Source organism: Passer domesticus, chromosome 6 (assembly GCF_036417665.1).
Source record: "Passer domesticus isolate bPasDom1 chromosome 6, bPasDom1.hap1, whole genome shotgun sequence".
NCBI classification, from domain to species: Eukaryota; Metazoa; Chordata; class Aves; order Passeriformes; family Passeridae; genus Passer; species Passer domesticus.
This window is the reverse complement of record NC_087479.1, coordinates 29,830,847-29,851,212: the sequence shown is the minus strand read 5'-3', so window position 1 is coordinate 29,851,212 and position 20,366 is coordinate 29,830,847. Positions and strand designations below refer to the sequence as shown.

Genomic DNA, 20,366 nt, shown 5'->3' with positions numbered 1-20,366 from the left:
GGTAATGCATTAGGTGATACATTGTACAGTTGTTAATGCAAGAAGCAAATCTGTAACCTGAGCTTGACATTCATCGGTGCTGGCAAACCTGTACACCCGCCTTGTCCTGTTTTCCATTAACTCAGTGCCGGTATTGACAAGGTAAAAGCCTGTCGTTTTATGTAGAAAACACATAATTATGCAAGTAAATGAGCATTAGTTTAGTACATTTCCCTAAATCCACCATTACAAATTAATACCATAAACCTTGCCAGTGGCAAGAGTTTTCTATCTGAGAGTAGTGTAGTTTTCCAGATGGGATGCCAATTGCTCTCACTTATATGCAAAAAAAGTATTGTTAGCAACCTTTTTCACATGCCTTCTGTTGATCTATAAGTAGATCAGCTTTCATTCCTTTAGAGTGTATTTCAAAAGCTTTAATGATGAGAGAAAAATATTCCATGATCTAGCAGCAAACCTGAGCACTATATATAAGTATAAAAGCTACTTCTGAATATTTATCTTCAGTGCCATTTTCTTGCTGCTAAAGATGTCTGTATGATACATCATACTTTTATCTTTGAAATATACCCCTCTTCAGTAGAAATCCAGAAATTCAGAAATAGATTACTCAGTATCAGCTAAAATCTAAGCTATTACTGATTGTTTTTAACCTGTGTGTGCCTGAAATTCCAGTAATATTCCTTGCTCATGTGACACATTGTAATATAGCACTGTGTAATAGAACAATTGTGTAAGTATTGTAACACAATCAGAAGATGCATTTTTGATCTCTTTCCTTTTTGATCTCTCTTCCTTTTTGGTTGTGTTTTCCAGATTAACTAATACTAATTAACTTGCAGAGTAAGCATACAACAGATTCAACTTTAAATCTTGGTAACTTTATATTCTGGTCTTAATTGTGCCTCATTCTAAAGCAAATTGTTTCCACTGGAGTAAAAGGTGTAATACATATGTGGAAGTGAGGGAAGGAGGAGGGTTACATTTGGAAGAAATCTTATGAATTTCTTACAATATGATCCCTAGTAAAACTTGACCTTCAAGTTTATTTACTTTTAGTTTACTTCTATAGTTGTTGATACCTAAATCTTGTTAGGTATTGACACTAAAACTTAAGCACTTCTATACTTTTTAAGGTATGACAAACTTCATTTTTCATATATATGGGAATATACTTGAAGTTGATTTTATTTCATGCAGTTAAAGTAGTTTTTTTCCACAGTGTTTCTAGATTTTCTTGACATTTCAAAAGTAGCATTTATACTGAATAAGTTTTCCTAAATGCACACTGTTGCCTTGAGAATACAGGGTTATGTGGAATTGCTTCTTCAATGTTTCAGTCAAAATTAGAATATAAACTCAAATTCCTATCTTTTAGGGGATTAATATGCATTTATTTGCTTTATACATTGCAGCTTCTTCCCAGTTTGGTTATAGTAAACTAATCCTTAATTATATAATTTAATACCTGAAAAAAGCCACATTGTTATTATGTGGTCAGATAATTGAAACATTAATTTGAAAACTAAAAACTCTGGTAAAATGATTAAATTATGTTTCTAAGTTCTAGCTGCTCTTTGGACCACAGGACAGAAATTGTACCATAGCACTGTTCAACTGTTGAACAATAATAAAAGCTGTAACTTTGAATCAGGGCTGATCAGTCTGCATATGAAGTAGAGCTCTTTTATTTCACAACTGCATTCTTTACCTTGTAGGTCCATCTGCTGTGAGTGCCTATAGGCATTCTACATTCCCAGCCACGGGTAGAGTTGAAATCATAGGGTCTGTGGAAACTTAAATTTTGAAGTGGCGTGGGCCTTAGTTACTTATGCATGCTATTTCCCAATGGAGTAATGAGTCCTTAGGCAGTCAGTGCTATCTCAAGTCTCCTGACTTGGGATTCCTGTCTTGGAAATCCCAAGTTCCTTCACTAAAACGAGCCATCTGTAGTAAGTATATTTAACATTAATCTCCTTTGTTGTGAGAAGATACTGATGCTTGCTTCCCATGGTTTAGAAAATTGGTATACTCCTGCTATTCATAGAATCCACTGTCCTGATAGTTGAGGGATGTGTATGTTTTTGTATATGAGTTTTTAACTGAAAAAGAGAGGACATTGATTCTTTGTATAATGAATCTATTGTTTAAACCCAGCCACCTAGATGTCTGTGTTGCTGTTTATTTGTATCTAGTGTATAGAAGTGAAATCCTGGCTAACTGAAATTGATAGCCATATTTACATTACTTTCCACACAGGTAAGTGTTACATGTAAAGAGCTACTTTTAAAAAGACCTAGTGCCACACAGTTCCTGGTTAAGCTCTGAAGGGTGCAATTTAGTGTATACATAAACTGATCTAATAGTAAGGTGCTGCCAAAAGGTCAATCTTTCCATCCCACTTCTGACTCTTCCAAACCGCAAGTCTGTGCTTGCTTCTGCCCTGGTAAGAGCTCCAGTGTTTTTGTGGTTGCCTATCAGCCACATTTTTTTTTTTCACATATATTTGGGAAAGATCAGCAGGATCTGCTTTTTTGTGGGAACTTGCTCTGTAGAAACCACGGCTGCATGGAGGGCAGAGCTTGATTTCAATAGAAGGGTTATTATTAACCTTTCTATAAGTTGGCTGCAATGGAAGATCACATCCTGAAGTAAAATTGTTGGTTGTGAGTTTTGTCTGAGCACATCATTTGTGTAATGGAGAGGAACAGTGTTCTTTGAAAATGTGTTTTAATACTGAGCAATTTCAAAGTAATTTTGAGGAAATTGAAGGACCTTGTTATCACAGGGGATGATATGGCTTCCTCCAAATATTTTTTTTAAATTCTCAGACCATTCACAAACATAAGAGAAGGAATTTAATAACGTTTTTTTATTAAATCAATATGAGATCCCAGTTGCTTTCTTATATATTGTACAGTAAGGATTGTTTACTTGCTTATTGCTAAGTAAATTAAACATTTACATTATTCTTAGCTGGTTCAGTTTATTTACAGGTAATCATTCCATTGCTTTCTTCTTTGTGCAGCTAGCAAAAATTATCCTTGTGCAGTGTTGACGTATTAGCTTGTTTACACATATGATCACTTTTAATTAATTGTAGTTTTTTTAGATTATAAATTTGATCAATTACCTATGATGTACTTTGGGAAAGATGTTCTTATTAGCCTTTTCCCCCTTTAAAATGTTGTTTCCTAGCTAGCATATGGTGTTGTGACTGAACTTTCAAACAAATCTTCTGGAACTTAGTTGGCCCTTTAGAGTTTAAGTGCATTTGACACTTTTTCACTAGGCTTGTTCCCTTGTTCCCTTGTCTACCATCCCATTTATCTCCATAATTCATGTTATTTATGATAAAAAAATTAAAAAGACAGCACACCTGTTTGTTCACTAGACTTTGCAGGAAGAGACTTGGAAACACTTATAAAAACAGAGAGCCGTTTTATCTCAGGCCATTTTTTTTCCTGGTGGAAAACTTTCACAGAGGAAAAGATCAGCACAGATAAATGGAAATTGTATGCAAGACTGAAAGTAAAAAAAAAAAATAGCTTGGGATTTAAGATGTGATGCAAAAGAAATTAGGAAGAGAAAAGAGAACTAGTAATGGACTTAAGGTAAAGAAAAAGTTTGATTCATAGTTGAAAGTTTAGGAAAATAAGATGAGAAAATAATCTTTGCATTTAGAATGGTACTTGCCTTGATGTTTGTATATGAATGGTGGATACTTTGTTACCAGTGTAAGATGAGGTTTCAGAAAGACATTTTAGTACATGCATAAAGTATAAAGAAATGTTTGAAAATAAATTGTGTTACAGAAAAGGAAGAAATGAGATTTTGCATAAGTCAGTTTAGAAACAAGTTAGAGAGAAATAAGATTCCCTCTCACTAACTGTGAGCATATACACTGGAAAATGGGAGGGATGTTGTTGTCATAAAAGATAACAGGGGCTAGAAGGAAAAGTAAGAGAATGTGCCTGAAAACAGAAAAGTAGTTGAAAGCTGATATTCTTGAATGCTGTTAAGGAGATGTCACAGACAGACAAAGTAGAACAGAGATGGCTTAAGAGTGGAACGATCACTTTGCAGTTTGGGGAGATCACCTCATCTAAAGGAAAATTTAAATGGAAGCAGCAGGCTAAGACCACACTATTAGGCATTTAAAGTGAAACAGGAAAGGGAGTATGGGCTATAGTGAAAAAGACAGAAGAGTAGTTAGAACTTGGAGCTGAAAAATAGTGGAAGAAAGAGAACTTAATTAGAGATGTCAAAAGCAGAAATAATCTTAACAATATGAAAATCAAGAGGTACAAGTGGTATGTTTTTAATGCTATTATATATACTTGCTGTTTTTAATGTTTGATACAATTTAAGTTCTAGATCCCCATTTAATTTGCAGACTTATGTGCTGGAGCAGGACATAAACACAAACCTTTAAAGACATATCTGTTTAGTATAGAACCATAGATGTTTGCTTTTCAGGTCACTATGAGTTGACGTTTTGCTGGACTTCTTGTACAGATCCTTTACTTCTGCTCTGGCCTTTTACCCTTTTGCAGCAGATCTATTGATCTTTTGTCAGAAACCTCTGTTGATCTACTTGGGGATTCTGACTTTTAAAAAAGTTTGTAACTTGTCTGCATGGGCATGGATTTAATGAAAATGACACAAATTTTCCCACTTGCACCACACCTCTTTCTCTTCCACAGAATGAAATTTCAATTATTTTTTACAAAGTTTACTAGAATTAGAACTGTTCAGAGCATGAAATACCAGAATTCTATAATAGGGACAAAATAACACATATCTTTTTATTAACACACATTTGTATTCATGTGATGCTAGATCAGTTGAACAAATTGAATTAAATAGAGTAAGAAGCAAACAATGCTCTTAAGATATTCTATGCAAAAAATTTCTATCAGGAAAGGCGTACATATGTGCCTGTATGAACTGAAACTTTAATAACTTAGGATTTAAGTTTTTTAGGCCCATTAAAAGTCCTGAGGAGAAGTTGACCCCGTCACTACTTTAAATTAAATGATCCATTTGCTGCATTTGATTAAAAGTAGTTTAATGCTATTTTTCAGCAATTATACAATTCTTCCACAATCTTTTTCAAACTACCAACATTTTAGAGAAGAACCTTCTGAAATTCTACAAGGGCAAATGCAGGGTGCTGTACATGGGGAGGAATAATTCCATGTACCAGCACAGACTGAGTGCTAACTCTGTGGAAAAGGACCTGGGGGTCCTGGTGGACAAGAAACTGTCCATGAGCCAGCAGTGTGTCCTTGTGGCAAAGAAGGCCAATGGTGTCCTAGGATGCATTGGGAAGAGCATTGGCAGCAGGTTGAGGGAGGGGATCCTGTCCTTCTGTTCTGCCCTAGTGAAGGCTGACTTGGAGTGCTGTGTCCAGTTCTGGGCTCCTCAGGACGTGACAGGGAGCTACTGGAGCAGGTCCAGTGAAGGGTGACAAAGATGATTAAGGATGTGGAATATCTCTCTTATGAGGAAAGGCTGAGGGAGCTGGGCCTGTTCAGTCTCAAGAAGAGATGACTAATTCATCTTAGTGTATGAGTCTGAAGTGGGAGAAGAAAGAGAATGGATCCAGGCTCTTCTCAGTGGTACCAAGCAACAGGACAGGACAGGAGACAACATGCCAAAATTGGGTCACAGAAAGTTCCACCTGAACATGAGGAAGAACTTCTTTACTGCGTGAGTGACCAAGCACTGGAACAGATTGTCCAGAGAGGTTGTGAAGTCTCTGTCACTGGAGATAATCAAGAGCTGTCTGGACACAAACATGTGCCACATGCTCAAGGATGACCCTGTGTGAGCAGGGAGGTATGAGCAGCAGAGTAGGTGACGCACTGTGGTCACTTCCAACCTGATCCATTCTGTGATTCTGTAAAAGAATCTGATTGGAAATATTGCCTTGTTATGTGATAAAACACTACAAAATTTCTTCAAAGATGTTTTGAGGATTCTGTTCTTGAAATGACAGAGTTTAATTGCTTTGAATCCTAGATTTAACTAGAACACAAACATCTTTGATGTTTAAAAAAAACTACAAGAGATTATAGATAATATTACTTCAAAAAAAGTTTTAGATCCTTTTACCTCTCAGAATTCTGAAATTTTATGACATCAGACTAACCTAGTTTAGAAAATACTTGAAGAATGTTCAAGAAGGAAGATAAACTAAGATCCCAATTAAACTGCACTGAAAACATATGCTAGAACCACTTTGGGATTAATGTCTTTTAACTTTATCACTTAGTATCACTTAGCTTGAAAAGAGTTACTATATCTACAGTATGTCTACAGGTTCCATCCCCCTACAATTCCCACACTGGATAAATTAACACGTACCAGAAAAAAAGAAGAAAGAAAAAAAAAAGAAGAAAAAGAGTGAGGGAAAAGGAGAAATAGATGCATAATCAAGTCACATGAATTTTCCTCTTTCATAAAATAAATTAGAAGTATATTCATCTCAAATCTTTTAGAACTGCAGTAATACCAATTATTTTTTGCAATTTTCATTACTTTTGCACAGAAATTAAGCAGTTTTTACAACTTTTATTTTCTTTTTGGAAAAGGAAATTCAAGGAATACATCCAGTTCACCATTGTTAACACAGTCTTTCATGTGTGAAAGTTTTGAGGAAGTTAAGAATGAACCTGTCAAATTATTCTATCAGACAAAAAGTTCACTTCCCAGCTCTTCATAGAAATGAAAGCTAAATATGACAACAGGAATAATTTACCTCAGGGCAACTTAAGGTATAGATTTACAGTTCAAAAATATCTGTGTGGCATGTGCATTTCTAGTTGTGGAAGGTTATAACACATTCCCGCACTCCTACCTAGTAAGCCTATGTTGCCAGATTATGCTGTTGTGTACAGGCTTTTCCTGTGTTACTAGAAACATTCTCCTGTATTCTATACTGTGTAAAGAATAGTGTTGGCCCTCCTTTTGAAAATCACTGATTTTGTATTGTTAACTTAGGAAAAAAAAAAAAAAAAGACACAGTTAAAATAGAGTTTAAATAGAATTTACCTTCAAAAATAGTCCTATTTTATCTGTTCCAGTTCTAAGATGGGGGTAGATTTATCCTTTATACTCTTTTGCTTTCTATACGTATTTCTTTACCTTACAGGTCCTATCATCTTATTATTAACCCTGTTTTCTTTATGATAAAGAGATTGAGGAGAAACTAGTTTTGGTTCCAGAAAACCAAAGTCTTTCATTGGCTCTTTTCTTATTCAAAATTCTAAATAATTCTACTCTTGGTGAGAATCTCATTAGGATCTCTCCAGAAACTTTGTTGCAGATTGTACAGCCCTACATCATCAGAAGTTAAGTCTTAGTCCCTTACATTCATAGTGAAGACAGTTACTAGTCTTCTCAATATTACTTCTTAAGAATTCGGGGAAAAGAAAGGGAGCTTCATGTTCCTGTAACTTTAAAATAGGTGGTTTTGTGGTTGGTTTTTTTTTTTTGTTTGTTTTTTGTTTTTCTCCAAAAGCCTATCCTAATCCTATGAATATGATATTTCAGGAAGAATATGATAATATCAATTTTGGAGATTTGTTTTTACATTATTTTATGGAAGAAATCTCTGAGTAACAAGGTTAAGTTTTTGATTGTAGGGTTTATTAGTGAGGAAAGGCTGGGTTTTCCCCCCCCCTATTTTAACTACAGATAATAGTTAACTCCTACTTTATTGATGTGTGTGTGGTAGTGATTCTTTTACAATATGTTGATATATTATGGGTTAGAGTTTGGTTCAATGTAGCTTTCAGAAGGCCTTTATATACCAACATTTCTTGAAACTGGTAATTATGATTTATTTCTATTTATTTGAAAATTTACTAAGAAGTGAAAATAGAATTTTTTATTTTAAAAAACTTTCTTAAAAATCCAGATGATTTTAAAATTCTGAACATATATAAAACATGTTCTTGTTAGTCAGATAAGGTATTAGAATGTGGATTTTTTTAGCTGAATGTAATGCCATGAAAATGTAACTTGGATTTCTAATGGTCTTGATAAATGCAAGTAATATCAGGTAGTTGTCCCTCAGGTGTGGGCTTCATGCTACACTAATACTTATGTACAAAGTGAACTATGGTTCCTTTGCAACAGTAGTGAAATGCCTTTTAGTAATGTTCTTTTTTTCACCACAGAACAAAGCCATGAATTTCTGCCCCAATCTCTTGACATTGCTGCAGCTCTCTACACTTGTCTTGTGGCTGTGCATAAGAGCATTCTGCAACCACTGTTGATATTTGCAGGAAGGAGTTCTGCTCCTGTCAGTGGATTTATCAGAAATTACAGATGGAGTAGCAATTACTTTGAAGTGATTATACCATTTGTGCTATTGCTTACTGATTTACAGTCAAACTAGACTACAAAACAGGAATTGAAAGCATAATTATTTTTACTGAACACTGTCAAAAACAGCATTATCAAATTTTTTGAGATGTTTCTGTTATCATATACTAGTCTATCTCAAAGAAATAAACCCCCATTTGCTCTCTTGGCAACACATAATAAGTTGATGAATGTAGTTCACTTGGGGAGTTAAAAATGCATTGAAAATAATGGGCCATAACATTCTAGGGTTAACATTTATTCATAGATGATGCAATTAAATAAAACAGGCATTAACTTCAAGGTCAGTCAGGGAAGTAATAAAAGTGAATATTTTAATTGAATTCTAATTGCCCCCCATTGGTACATGTAAGTTAAATAAAATAGATGTCAGTCCTACAAATTATAGTTCCCTTCCTAATTAATTTTTTAATTCTACATAGAGTCATCCAGGCCCTGGACCTTGTTGCTGGTTTATCCATCCATTCAGCTTCCTTCACATCCACTGAGGATAAATTTGGAGGATGTGGTACTAAGAATTTACAATACATTGTTCTTCTCATTAGTCTAAGCCATTTTAAGAATTTGAATCAATAAAGTGTACCAAATAGAAGTATAGATTTTAAAAAGCTATTTTGTAAGAATAGTTCCAGATACTTTATTATACGAATTGTAGCAACAGACATACAGCTTCATCTATGAGTGCATAGCAGAGATTGGAGATGTGGATTACTGTTCTGCAAATTGAAAGTTGCATTGCTTCATGATGCCTTTACCAGACAGTCTCTGTTCAATATAAACCTGTTGGAAGCTAAAAGAAGTACTATGTTTCTAAATACATGCAAGCTGTCCAAAAATAGGATTCTGCTGAGATAAAGGAAGAATACATTGCACTTCACAGGTTTTCATGTAGGTGTGGGATATCACTAAAGAGTTTACCCATAGTGTATACATAGGCAATTTATTTGTATTTAATAAACTATTTGTATCATGGTTTCTTTTAAATTAGTGGCTTGCATTCATTACTGCATAGAATATATGTCCATATTACCAAAGAGAACCTTGTGAAAGTGTGTCTGGTTCTGAGAACTTCTTCCCTTCTCATATGTTTGTAATGTATCCCTTGGTTTAAATTTAGGGGAAATCAATCTGTTTTTATCAAGGAGACAAAGATTGCTTATCTTAGCAAAGTAATTATATTAAAGGAAGAATGTTAATATAAATGTGTGAAATTATACTGTAATTAAGTTCTCTTTCATTTACGTCAAGAGAAATTGCTTGTTTGGCCTAATACCTATCCCATTATAATCAAGGACAAAGTGATAAGCTGATGTAAATTGGAAGAGAGCACCAGAACCATTTGAACTATTGAAATTGAATTAATATATTTCAAAACTATTTTCACAAGAATAAATTATGATCACATATCTAGCACATACATTTTTAGTCTGTTAAACAAAAAGCAATAAACCAACACAAAAAGGGAATAGAGGGCGGAAAAAACCTCAGTCTTTTTAAACTTTAATTATTAAGCAGTTTAAAAGCATTCCCCCACATCATAAGGGAATTTTTAATGTACTTTAATGAAATATTTAAAAACTTTCTTAGTGTTGTGAAATCTCATTCACTCTAACTTGTTTTAGTTTTACAGGAATTTAAAGACACGAAGATCATGATTGTAAAAATTAAGACACATATTAGCTATTTTAACTCAGCAATGACTTTATATAATAGTGTACTGTACATTTATATAACAGCTTTCATCATCAACAGTCTAAAGTGCTTTGCAAGGTACATATTTTAGAAATTGCTTCTGAATGGAGTAATTTTGGTGGCAGCTCTGTAATGATACCTCTTACTGTATGAAGCAGTAGAGTAGGAAAAAATAGACAAGTATTGTATAGTAGAAAAAGGAGCCCAAACCACAATAACTAGGAGTAGTGAAAAATGGGATAACTGAAAATTTCACAGTGTTCCTTCAGTTTCAGGAGTTATAATTTTGTTTTTTTCTCATTTGCTTCATATGGTAAGGCCTTTTGACAACTTTGTATCAAATCCAACTAGCATATTTACTTGGTTGAAGATGTCAGCTTTTGAAACAGTTGTTCCTGGATTATTTTATCCCACTGCTCATTTTTGCCAGTTACTTGGTTTATCCTGAGAAGTGACTGTTAAATGCCATGAGCTGGCCAAAATTAAAAAGTCAAGAAGTTGAAACAGGAATACAGAGGACCAAATTAGAGCAGCTATCAAGTGTTAATAGGGCTTACTTTTTTTACAAAGAAAAATAAAGCAAAATGTAGACATACAGAATATTTTGTGATGCATATAAAGATACAACATTTAATACATTCTATAGGCCTGAGTTTTCTTTATATCTCCATCCTTTTTAATCTTACATTTTATAGTTGCGTAGAACACACTAAGAATGGGATTTGGAAAAAGAACTTTTCATTATAAGCCTGTGTCCCTTCCAGTTGCAGGAAGCATACAAATGTTAAATTGTATTTTAATTCCATAGGTATCTACAAAGGTAACTTCTGACTTAAAGAGGTAGCATCCTTGTAGTATTTTTATTACCATGGACCTGTGTGTTTACTTCACTGGTTAGTGAAATTTCTAAGAAAGGGATACAATAGCTTTTCCACTTGACATGTAGTGAAATGGTAACTAGCTTTGTGTTTCCATAAACCTGGAAAATATTTGCCAAAAGATTAGGGAAAATTCTGACTCAGTGTATTTTCTTTAGGATAGTAATTATTTTAGATAATGTGGAGTTTCTAAAGGAGACGTAATATATTTTAAAAAGAAAAAAAAATAGACATTTCTTGATGTCATAAGAATATTTCATAAGAAATATTTTTACATTTTTGGGTTTTTTTGCAGGTTTAGATCCAGATAAACATCTAGGAAAAACAATAGGTGAAATGGAGCCTGTTCTTCTGGAGGTGAGTATAACTTAAAGGATATTCATATAGTTAAACTTGCAGTTAAAAAGAAACACAGGCAGAAATTCAGTAAAATTTTCATGTATTGTCTGTAACAATGCCAGTTTACCACAATTCCTCGTTCTTTAGCGTGTTAGATACCCACAGTGATGGCATGTCTCTTAAAAGGGTCTTGATGTAGCTTTCAGTATAGACTGTCTAAATGTCCACAAAATACTTTTCATTGTTAATCTGGGTAGTTACTGGTCAGCCTAGCTTCATAAGCAGGTTTTTTTGGAACACTTAAGGGTATGGCTAACTTGCAGAAGAGAAAGAAAAAAGAACCAGAACTTTAAAAACTTTTTTCCTACTGAAAGATAGAGGAGTTACATAGTAATAATATCTTATGTTTAAATCCATTTTTTAAGTTATTTACATGGAGAGGAGAAGATAGGTAATTGCTGCTTGGGAAAGCTGGCAAGAAATATTTGAGGTCCATAACATTCAAATAACCTAACCTGAAGAGATGGTATTGAGATGGTTCTTGAGATTTGTTGCTTCAGACCTGGAGAATCTGCCCAGAAATCTTCCCCTCCTCCTCCCTGGCCATCTGCTATGTAAACCAGTTGGTATACAATCCCATTCATTACCTTTTTTTTGTAAGTCTTGTTTCACTTATTTCTTAAGGTCATTTCAACATTCTGCATTCACAGAAATCTTCTGTAATCAAAATTCAGGTTGCAGCCTCAGTGGGATTGCAGTTAACTACTCACTTCAGCTGAATCAGTCTTGATTTCTTTAAAACTGTAGCAGCAAGTTTTGTAATTTTAATTGTGCTAATAAGAAGTATTCTTGTGCATTTTATTTCACCATCATTAATTTTTAAAAGAAAATAATAAACTATGAAATCCAAAAGTAACTGGTATTTTTTGTGAATTGCATATGTTCATCATCATGTTTGATATCTTAATTAAAGTATTCTTACTTATGTGGTTTCACTGAAATTATTACTGTTACGGTTTAACACTTCTCAAAACCCACATTTGGTGATTTTTATCTTTTATTGATACAACAATAAACAAAGCAATGACTGCCTAAAATGTACAAATAGGGCATTCTGGCACTTCTTGCAAGGCTTGTCAGGCCATTGTAGGGAAGACTGCACAACTGAATATTTGTTCATTTGGCTGTTGCTTGTGCATATGTATGCTATGAAAGTCAAAGCCATTACAAATACTTTTTTTTACTAGATACTTATTTGGCCTTAAGGCCTTATAAAACCAAATCATTAACTATAAACTGAAGAAAAATACTTACGATATGAAAAATACTCTTTTGCAAACCAGTGAAGTTTTCAGCATCAGATGTTCTGGCAGACAGAATATGAAAACAAGGAGTTCACAGTTTCCAGTAAGGGAGAGAGATAAAATTAAATATTCTGACCGTACCATATAAAACACCATAATGATTTAATATTTAACACAGTACATATCCAAAACTGCCATGGCTTTATATATGTGTGATCTTTGATTTGTACTCTATTATCTCACCAATAATTTCAAATTTTACAGTAAATTTGTTTTTCTTCTTGAGGTTTTTTGCTAATATTGTTTTTTCCTGTTCTTTGGAATTGTTTTTTCACTTCTGTGGTGACATCTGATGTTACTTTACCGTAGTTGTTTATTCAGCCAGGTGCAGGGTATTTCATTACAGCATTTTTCCTAGTGTGATATGCAAGTTTCTGAGAATTTTTGCAGTTCTGTTTGGAATTAATAAAGTAATGTTCTCTATGTTCTTCAGGTCTGTTGAAAATCGCTTTATATCTGAACAATTTCAGTGCCCAGAAAAATGCTAATATCTTTGATAAAGAGCCACAAGATGTCATATATGTTGGGTAATTTGGGACTTGTTGGGAGTATCTTTTACTTTTGGCATGTATTCACAAAGTTTAACTTCTCTGGTACTGCAGATCTGGAAATAGAACTCACTCACTTCTTACTTTTTTTTTTTTTTAACTAAACATTTACATTAAGGAACAGTCAATGATACTGAAATTAACTTCTATTACTGTTAATGCACCTGTTAGAATTTTTCTTTTGGATATATAAGAAATAAGCATGAACTAGTCATTCTCCTTTTAGCAAAAAATCTCTGGTTGAGGCATTATAAGTGTGGTGGTTAGAAAAAATCCCCAATAAATAATAAATAAATAATAAATAAATAATAAATAAATAATAAATAAATAATAAATAAATAATAAATAAATAATAAATAAATCAGGAAAGCCCTGATTTCCTCCACTCAGTTATTTGACTTTGAAAACATATTATTACCTAAATTTTCAGTCTTCTGATTTACTTTATTTTATGTGTACAGTAGAAATTATAATGATTACTGACGTAAAGGTGAGGTGGTTTTTCTGCAGTAGCAGCAGAAAAATGGAGGACTAGTGAGTGGGAAAAGCTTTTTGCATTTTTTTCACATTACCTTCAGAATGTTGAACTTAGGAGTGCAATGATGATCTGCCACCCATAGTTTTAGCAAGGATAACTATTACAGGATCCAGTACATCAGCACTGCAGACAGGAAAGTTTTTGAATTATTGCTTTTTTTCTAATTGATAAATCTTTGATTAGTTTTTGAAAAGTGGTTGCTAGATAATTGCTAAATTATTAAATTACTTTCATGTCCCAATGTTTCCTCTGTAACTGAAGTCTCAACTTTTTACACTAAAGATCTGTCAACTTATGTCTCAGGTTGTGATCCCACTGTCCTTTCAATTTGTTAATAGAATGGCAAATGGACATTAAGGTTATATTTGTAATTCTGACTCTGCCAATAGGCAATAGGAAAATGTTTATTTGTATGCTTGCCTCAAAACTTGATGAGAACATCTTGATGTAAAGAGCATTTCTGTAAATATGAGTTTATTAAGTCTTACAATTTCTGTCTGGGAACAAAGTCTTCACTTGAAAAAGGAAGTACTTGAATTCAAATATTTATCTTTGATTATGAAAGTTAAAGAAGGAAGCTTTATTCCTTGTGTTTCCCAAGGTAGGAGGAGACTGTTCTTCAGGTAATGTTTGGACTGGTCATTTATATCTATTTCATTTATATGTATGTCCTGTATCTCATTGTGCACTTAGGATGAGCTTTGTGTAGCCTGGAAGATGGTTTCATCATAGATTTCCTTTGGAGTTTGAAGTGGACTTGCATTACTTGCAATTAGTATTGTTTGACTTGTAAATGTGCAGTTTTCTGGCTCATCTGTACTAGAAGACAGATTTAGCAATCATAAAACTTAAAGAGTCCATGCTGTTCTATTATTATTAATGTAGCATCTAATTTGCAAACCCAAATAATTGCTCTTCAAATAATGTTAATATTCTAAATTATTAACAGGCAAAATTCTCATGCCATTGATGACATTTGAAAAATATTACTGACTTTATTAAATGAACGTTAAGGATCTGTTCTATGAGCTGCTAAATATCTTTTGGTCCCGTTGACATTTGTGAGAACTGAAAACCCTTTAGCACCTTGTATTATTGGTGTCAAGAATGATGTTGAAGCCAGTGACATTGAAAATGAGAATTTCTCACAACAAAGATAGGAAATAGTCTTAGATTTTCTGAGTATTCAATGTTAATTGCCAATAACTATTCTAGACACTGTTTACAAGCAGAGCTACCAATTTTGAAAATGATTTGTAAACAGTCACTCCATGTTTTCACTGTGGAAAGGTTGCAGTTAGAAAGATCTTTCCTAGGTTTCTCTCTTTTAATTTTAATAGTTTTCTTTAGGGTTTTTTGGTTTGTTTTTTTTTTCAACTAGAGTAAGAATAAAAGGTTTTGACTAACTGTTTTGTAGATTGTCCATTCTTGTTGCATCAACATTAATTATTCCTGATGTATTTGTCCTATAGAAACCTTGTTGCCATTGTTGACAGATGGAGTTCCCTTTTATGTCAGGAGTGTAATTTTTTAATGAGCATTTGATTAAAGGTTCTCTTTTGCTCCCTTTTCTTTGAAAGAAAATGTGAAAGGGAAAATTAAAAATAACTCTCATAACAAGATACTGAAAAAATGTTTCAAACATGCTCCAAAAGAGATTTTGATTTTATATTCACATAGAACATTACCAAGGTGTTGTTTTCTCAGAGCATTTTCCTTTCTGTGAAATAATGTCTGAAGATGATTCAGGCCTTTGGTTTAAGTAACTAAAGTTATAAACACTCTTTGCAGTTTTTAAGTAAGAAGCTTTGAAAGAGAACTGTAAAGTGACATGAATTACATTCAGCTTCAACAATAAAAATACAGTATCATTTGCATATATGTAATAGACTTGCTACACAAATATTCTAGAAACCATATAAAAATGTAATCTACGATGTATAAATATCTCAATCTTATATTTTCCTCAAAAGAAACAGCAGATTTGGAATTATCTTCTAGCCTCCAGACATATTTTTTTTCTAGCCCTCTGATGTTCTGGAGAACTGTATTTCTACTTTGACTGCAGAAGCATCATGGGTGGGCTTCTGTTCCTCTAAGGAAAGGCATAAAGGGGTTAAATAAATATTCCCAAAAGTAATATTAGTGTTTGCAATGTCATTAAGGACTGCAGTTCAAGTTCTTATGAGTCACTTAAAGCAGAATGTTAGTGCTTGTTTAATGTTAAAAAACCTGGACAGGGCTTGACTTGAATCACTGCAGTGAACTTTACAAGGTGATATAATCTGCTGCTGGGGACATGAATTTCTGCTGCAGACAAAGAGAGGGTATCCCCATGCTCAGATCTGGTGCTTGATTACTATCTATCAGTACAGTACATTGAAACAGTAGTACAGTAAGCCACTGAGCAGTTATGCACTCCTTACTCCAGCAAAAGAACTTCAGTTCGTGCTCCACAGCTGCTCATTTGTAAAGCAGGAATTAATTAAGATAGTCATGTCTTATATTTTGAATGCTTCAGTTTTTATCTAGTTAAGTATTTGAGTGAGATATCCAAAGCTTCAGGAATATTAATAAATATATGTTGATTTAGAAATTATATTAAGTACAATTTATAAACAAAACAACATATTTCTCCTTAGATTTTGCTTTAGCTTTTTGCTTTTGACTTAGAAAATTCTCATTTGTTTTGTTAGATTTTTTTTAAGAATATTTACCTAAACATAGAATACAGATTCTGAATCTCTTGTCAAAAAATGTGTTCATTGAATACTTCTATGTGAAGTGCTACTCCTTGTGTTGACTCACAGTAAAAGTTTCTTCTCCAAGTGAAATAGACATGCTAAAGGAAGACAAGTATGGGAGTCTGAACAAGATTTCATGGCCACTGAGAAAGAGGAACTAGGAATCAGTTTGTTAATCTAAATATTACAGTGCCAGTTCTACTTTAAATGTAACACATTGGTAATTTTTAATCACTGTAATAGGCCTACAAAGAAATCAAGACCTGACTGTATGATGATGGGTTTTTTCAGCTTTGTAATGTGTAGTCTTTTAGAAAGTATATGTGGTTTAACCCCAGCTAGCAACTAGTATGTACTGGTTTTGATATTTTCAGCAAAATATGTTTAATAAACTTCTTTAGTGTACATGTTCTTTACATATTTCAATTTCTCTTTCTTGCTAGCTCTCTGAGAAATATGGAGTCCATGTTTGTGGGGAAGGAGGAGAATATGAAACATTCACTCTGGACTGCCCTCTGTTTAAGAAGAAAATAGTTGTGTAAGGAACAGTTTCTTCTGTCTCCTTATATTAAAGCAGTGGGAGCATCTTAAAATTTAGTTTGAGACAACTAGAGGTGGTAAGAGGTAACACATGGCATCTGCAGAGGTAAAACGTGTTCTTTAAGTTCATGGACACTCATGCGGTTTAACACTAGCAAAGTCCTCTGGAAACCTAAATCAATACCTGACATGATGAGGCGTTCATAGAGGGCTATAAACTTTTTAGACATTTGCACTTTCGTTTACTTGCTGATTATGGCCTGCAGTAAAACTGGTACCTATACACTGACACTTTTATCCTTTCATGAAGTGTGAATTGCCTGTAATATTTATCTTTCATTACAGCTAAATTTGATAAAGTGCCACTTCAGTAGCCTGTGGGTTCCATTAACTGTGTATATGTGTGTGTATAAGTTTAGTTGCTTAGAATGATAACAATAAACACTTTTCTTCAATTACTAGAGGATATTTTAAATACAAACTTTGTGTGAATCCATCTCAATTACACTGAATAGTTTATTCCTTTGACATTAATTGCTAAAATCTGTGTAGTGAGCTGTGGAAAATACTTGTGTCTTGTTTCTTATAAGTCTGTTAAGTAGCTAGGCCTGGCTGCTTCCAGTAAAACATATTAACTGCTGTTCTTTTTCTGAAGCAAGTAAACAGACCAGTAATCATGCACTGGTGATTGATTCTCAGTCATCTTAGTGCAGGTCCAGATTATGGAGCATATGGACATGAGTAATGTTTTCATGGTGCAGGTCCATTTGTTTCACTTTTTTGTAAGACTGGGATCTGTCTGTGTAAGGAATAGAGAACCAAGAACTGTTAGCTCCATTTCATTGCACGGCATTTGGGAGGAGATCAATAGACAAAGTGGTTAAAGCATTGGCAGCTAATCTTGGCAGATGTCCACTGAAATACTGGTTGATTGTGCCCTTGGTTTGGGATCAACCGAAGAGCAGTTTAAGTAGGAATATATTATAATATATTCTAAATGTATACCTGGTTATCAGTGATATATAGACAGTTCAATTGACTAGGAAAAGCTGAAGCAGAGGTGGTATGGCTGAGTTGTCTTTACTTCTCTTGGTGATACTCCAAATAATAAAAGTAAAAAATAAAAGCACAAGAAATACATAAAAGAAATATTTAAATTAGTGAATATTTAATAATAAATATGTGGCACGGTGGAATTTTGAACACTTCTTCAATGAGTTTTACTGTATGAACTTCACAAGAAAAATATGTTATAGTTTCGTCTTTAAGTTATTAATTTTTTTCTACTTTGTATTCTTGCTTTTCATATACACTGAATCTAAACAGACTTTGTAATCATGTTAACTCGCTTGTAGTTTCCAAATGTTTAGATATACATGGTTCAGGTATGCATGTCTCCTGGTTTCAGCTAGGCCAGGTTTAGAGTTTTGCAATAGCTGGGAGGTGGCCTGGCCAAGGACACTAATGTTATTTTGATAGGACCTCACTCTTTGCCAGGGTTGGGGGAAAGGGACTTAGGAACTCTCTCCCTCTCTCTCTGAGAGAGGAGTGTTCCTCCCAGTTGAAAAAACCTGGCAGTGGGGGAGCCATCTGTATTGTTTATTGTAGCAGGGTTCTCAATGAGTGTATTTGAATGTGAATCACTCACATTATATTCTTTTGTTATTAATATTGTGCTGTTATTGTTCATTTTCTTATCTCACTGCTGCTAACAGTAATTTGTTCCCATCTGAACCCATGATCTTGGCCTTTTGTGCCTCCAATTCTCAACTCCATCCCACCACATGGGGAGGGGAAAACAGGGTCGGGGCAGTGAAAGAGAGAAGTTTGTGGTTTTGGAGAGTTTCAGTGGGGGCATGAATTTGGGAGTACCATTCCTAAAGCAGGACTAAATCCTGATGCAATTTTTAAAGCTTAAATGGTGTTGTAAGCATTGCAACTTAGAGGTTAAAACGTGTCAGGATTTTCAAGATCCCTAAATTCCTGAACAACTCCAAAACATCTCCTGAGTTAAAAGTTTCTAAGGAAGACATTAAAGAATATTTTTGCCTTCAAAACAGGTATGATGGATTAATCCTGGGTGGCTGCCAGGTTCTCACCAAGCTGTTCTCACTCTCCCTCTTTAGGAAGAGAGGGAGAGAAAATAAGATTAAAAGATTTGTAGGTGAAGAAGAGAGCAATGTGATGGCTTACCAATTACTGTAATAGGAAGCCACATTCAATTTGGGGAAAATTAATTTAATTTATTGCCAAATTTAATAAATAAAATTTTTAAGAAGTAGAATAGTGGGAAGAAAATATACCTTCCCACCTTGTTCTTCCCAGGATTAACTTCACTTCATCATTCCTGGCTTTTCTACATCCTCCCCAATGAGCAGTGCAAGGAGGTGGAGAATGAAACTGGTCAGCTCGTAACAGTGTTTGCTGCCCGCTTCTCTTCACACTTTTCCCTTGCTCCTGCTTTGAAAGTGTTTTCCATAGCTCTCTCATGAACTGTTACAATGTGTGTCCTTCCCACCAGGCAAGTTCTTCAAGAACTGCTCCAGTGCATGTGCTTTCCATGGGGTATGGTTCTTCAGGAACAGACAGTTCCTCATGGGTCTTCCACAGGGCTCAGTCCTGTCAGAAAAGCTGTTCCTGTGTGGGTTTCTGCACAGACTCAGTGTGTGTATCAGCTCTGATGTCTCCTTCCTGCCTGCGGGGCAGCAACCTGCTTCACCATGGTCTTTTCCACAGGCTACATAGAATCTGTTCTGGCATTTGAAGCACCTGTGCTCACTCCTTCTTCACTGCCCTTGGTGTCTGCAGGGCTGTCACTACCATGTTTTTCTCACTCCTGTTGCAGCATAGTTTTAAAATATATTATCACTGAGACACCACCAATGCTGCTGATGAGCTCAGCATTCCTTGGTCTCACATCATATAGACCACCTCTGAACACTAACCCCTGCAACCAAAACATTGCCACATAAACCTAAAACAGGAGAAAATCTAGTATGCCTTTCATTTATAACACTATTTGCAGGTAGTGTTTTCGCTGGTCAATGATTTTAGCCCTCTCAAACTTGGCAAGATATGTTTCTACAGTATATCCTTGCAAAATATAAAAATATGCTGGCTCAGGAAAAAATAAAATACAATCTTGAATGTTACTTACTATGGAGAAGTGGGAGTCTCTTTAATGTAAGACTGTATGACAAATTTTACTTCTGAATGTTAAGTTGAATTCTTGCCATTCTTCTCTGTCTTCATTCAAAAATGTACCTCACAAAGGAAGCATGACAGATTGAGTGAAACATATATTTGAAAATAAACAATATCTAGTA

At 34.3% G+C, this 20,366-nt stretch overlaps 1 protein-coding gene across 8 annotated transcripts in view; it reads left to right on the top strand.

Annotated features, from left to right (window-relative positions):
- The window catches only part of DPH6 (diphthamine biosynthesis 6), a 194,660-nt gene that overhangs the window by 44,300 nt on the left and 129,994 nt on the right, over positions 1 to 20,366 (top strand). For all 8 annotated transcript variants that reach the window (XR_010364521.1, XM_064424098.1, XM_064424099.1 and 5 more), the window contains 2 exons: positions 11,263 to 11,324; positions 16,944 to 17,038. Coding sequence is in view for 7 of the 8 variants with exons in the window: in XM_064424098.1 (XP_064280168.1) it covers positions 11,263 to 11,324; positions 16,944 to 17,038 (157 nt within the window). In the remaining variant the exon portion in view is untranslated. The remainder of the gene's footprint in view (positions 1 to 11,262; positions 11,325 to 16,943; positions 17,039 to 20,366) is intronic.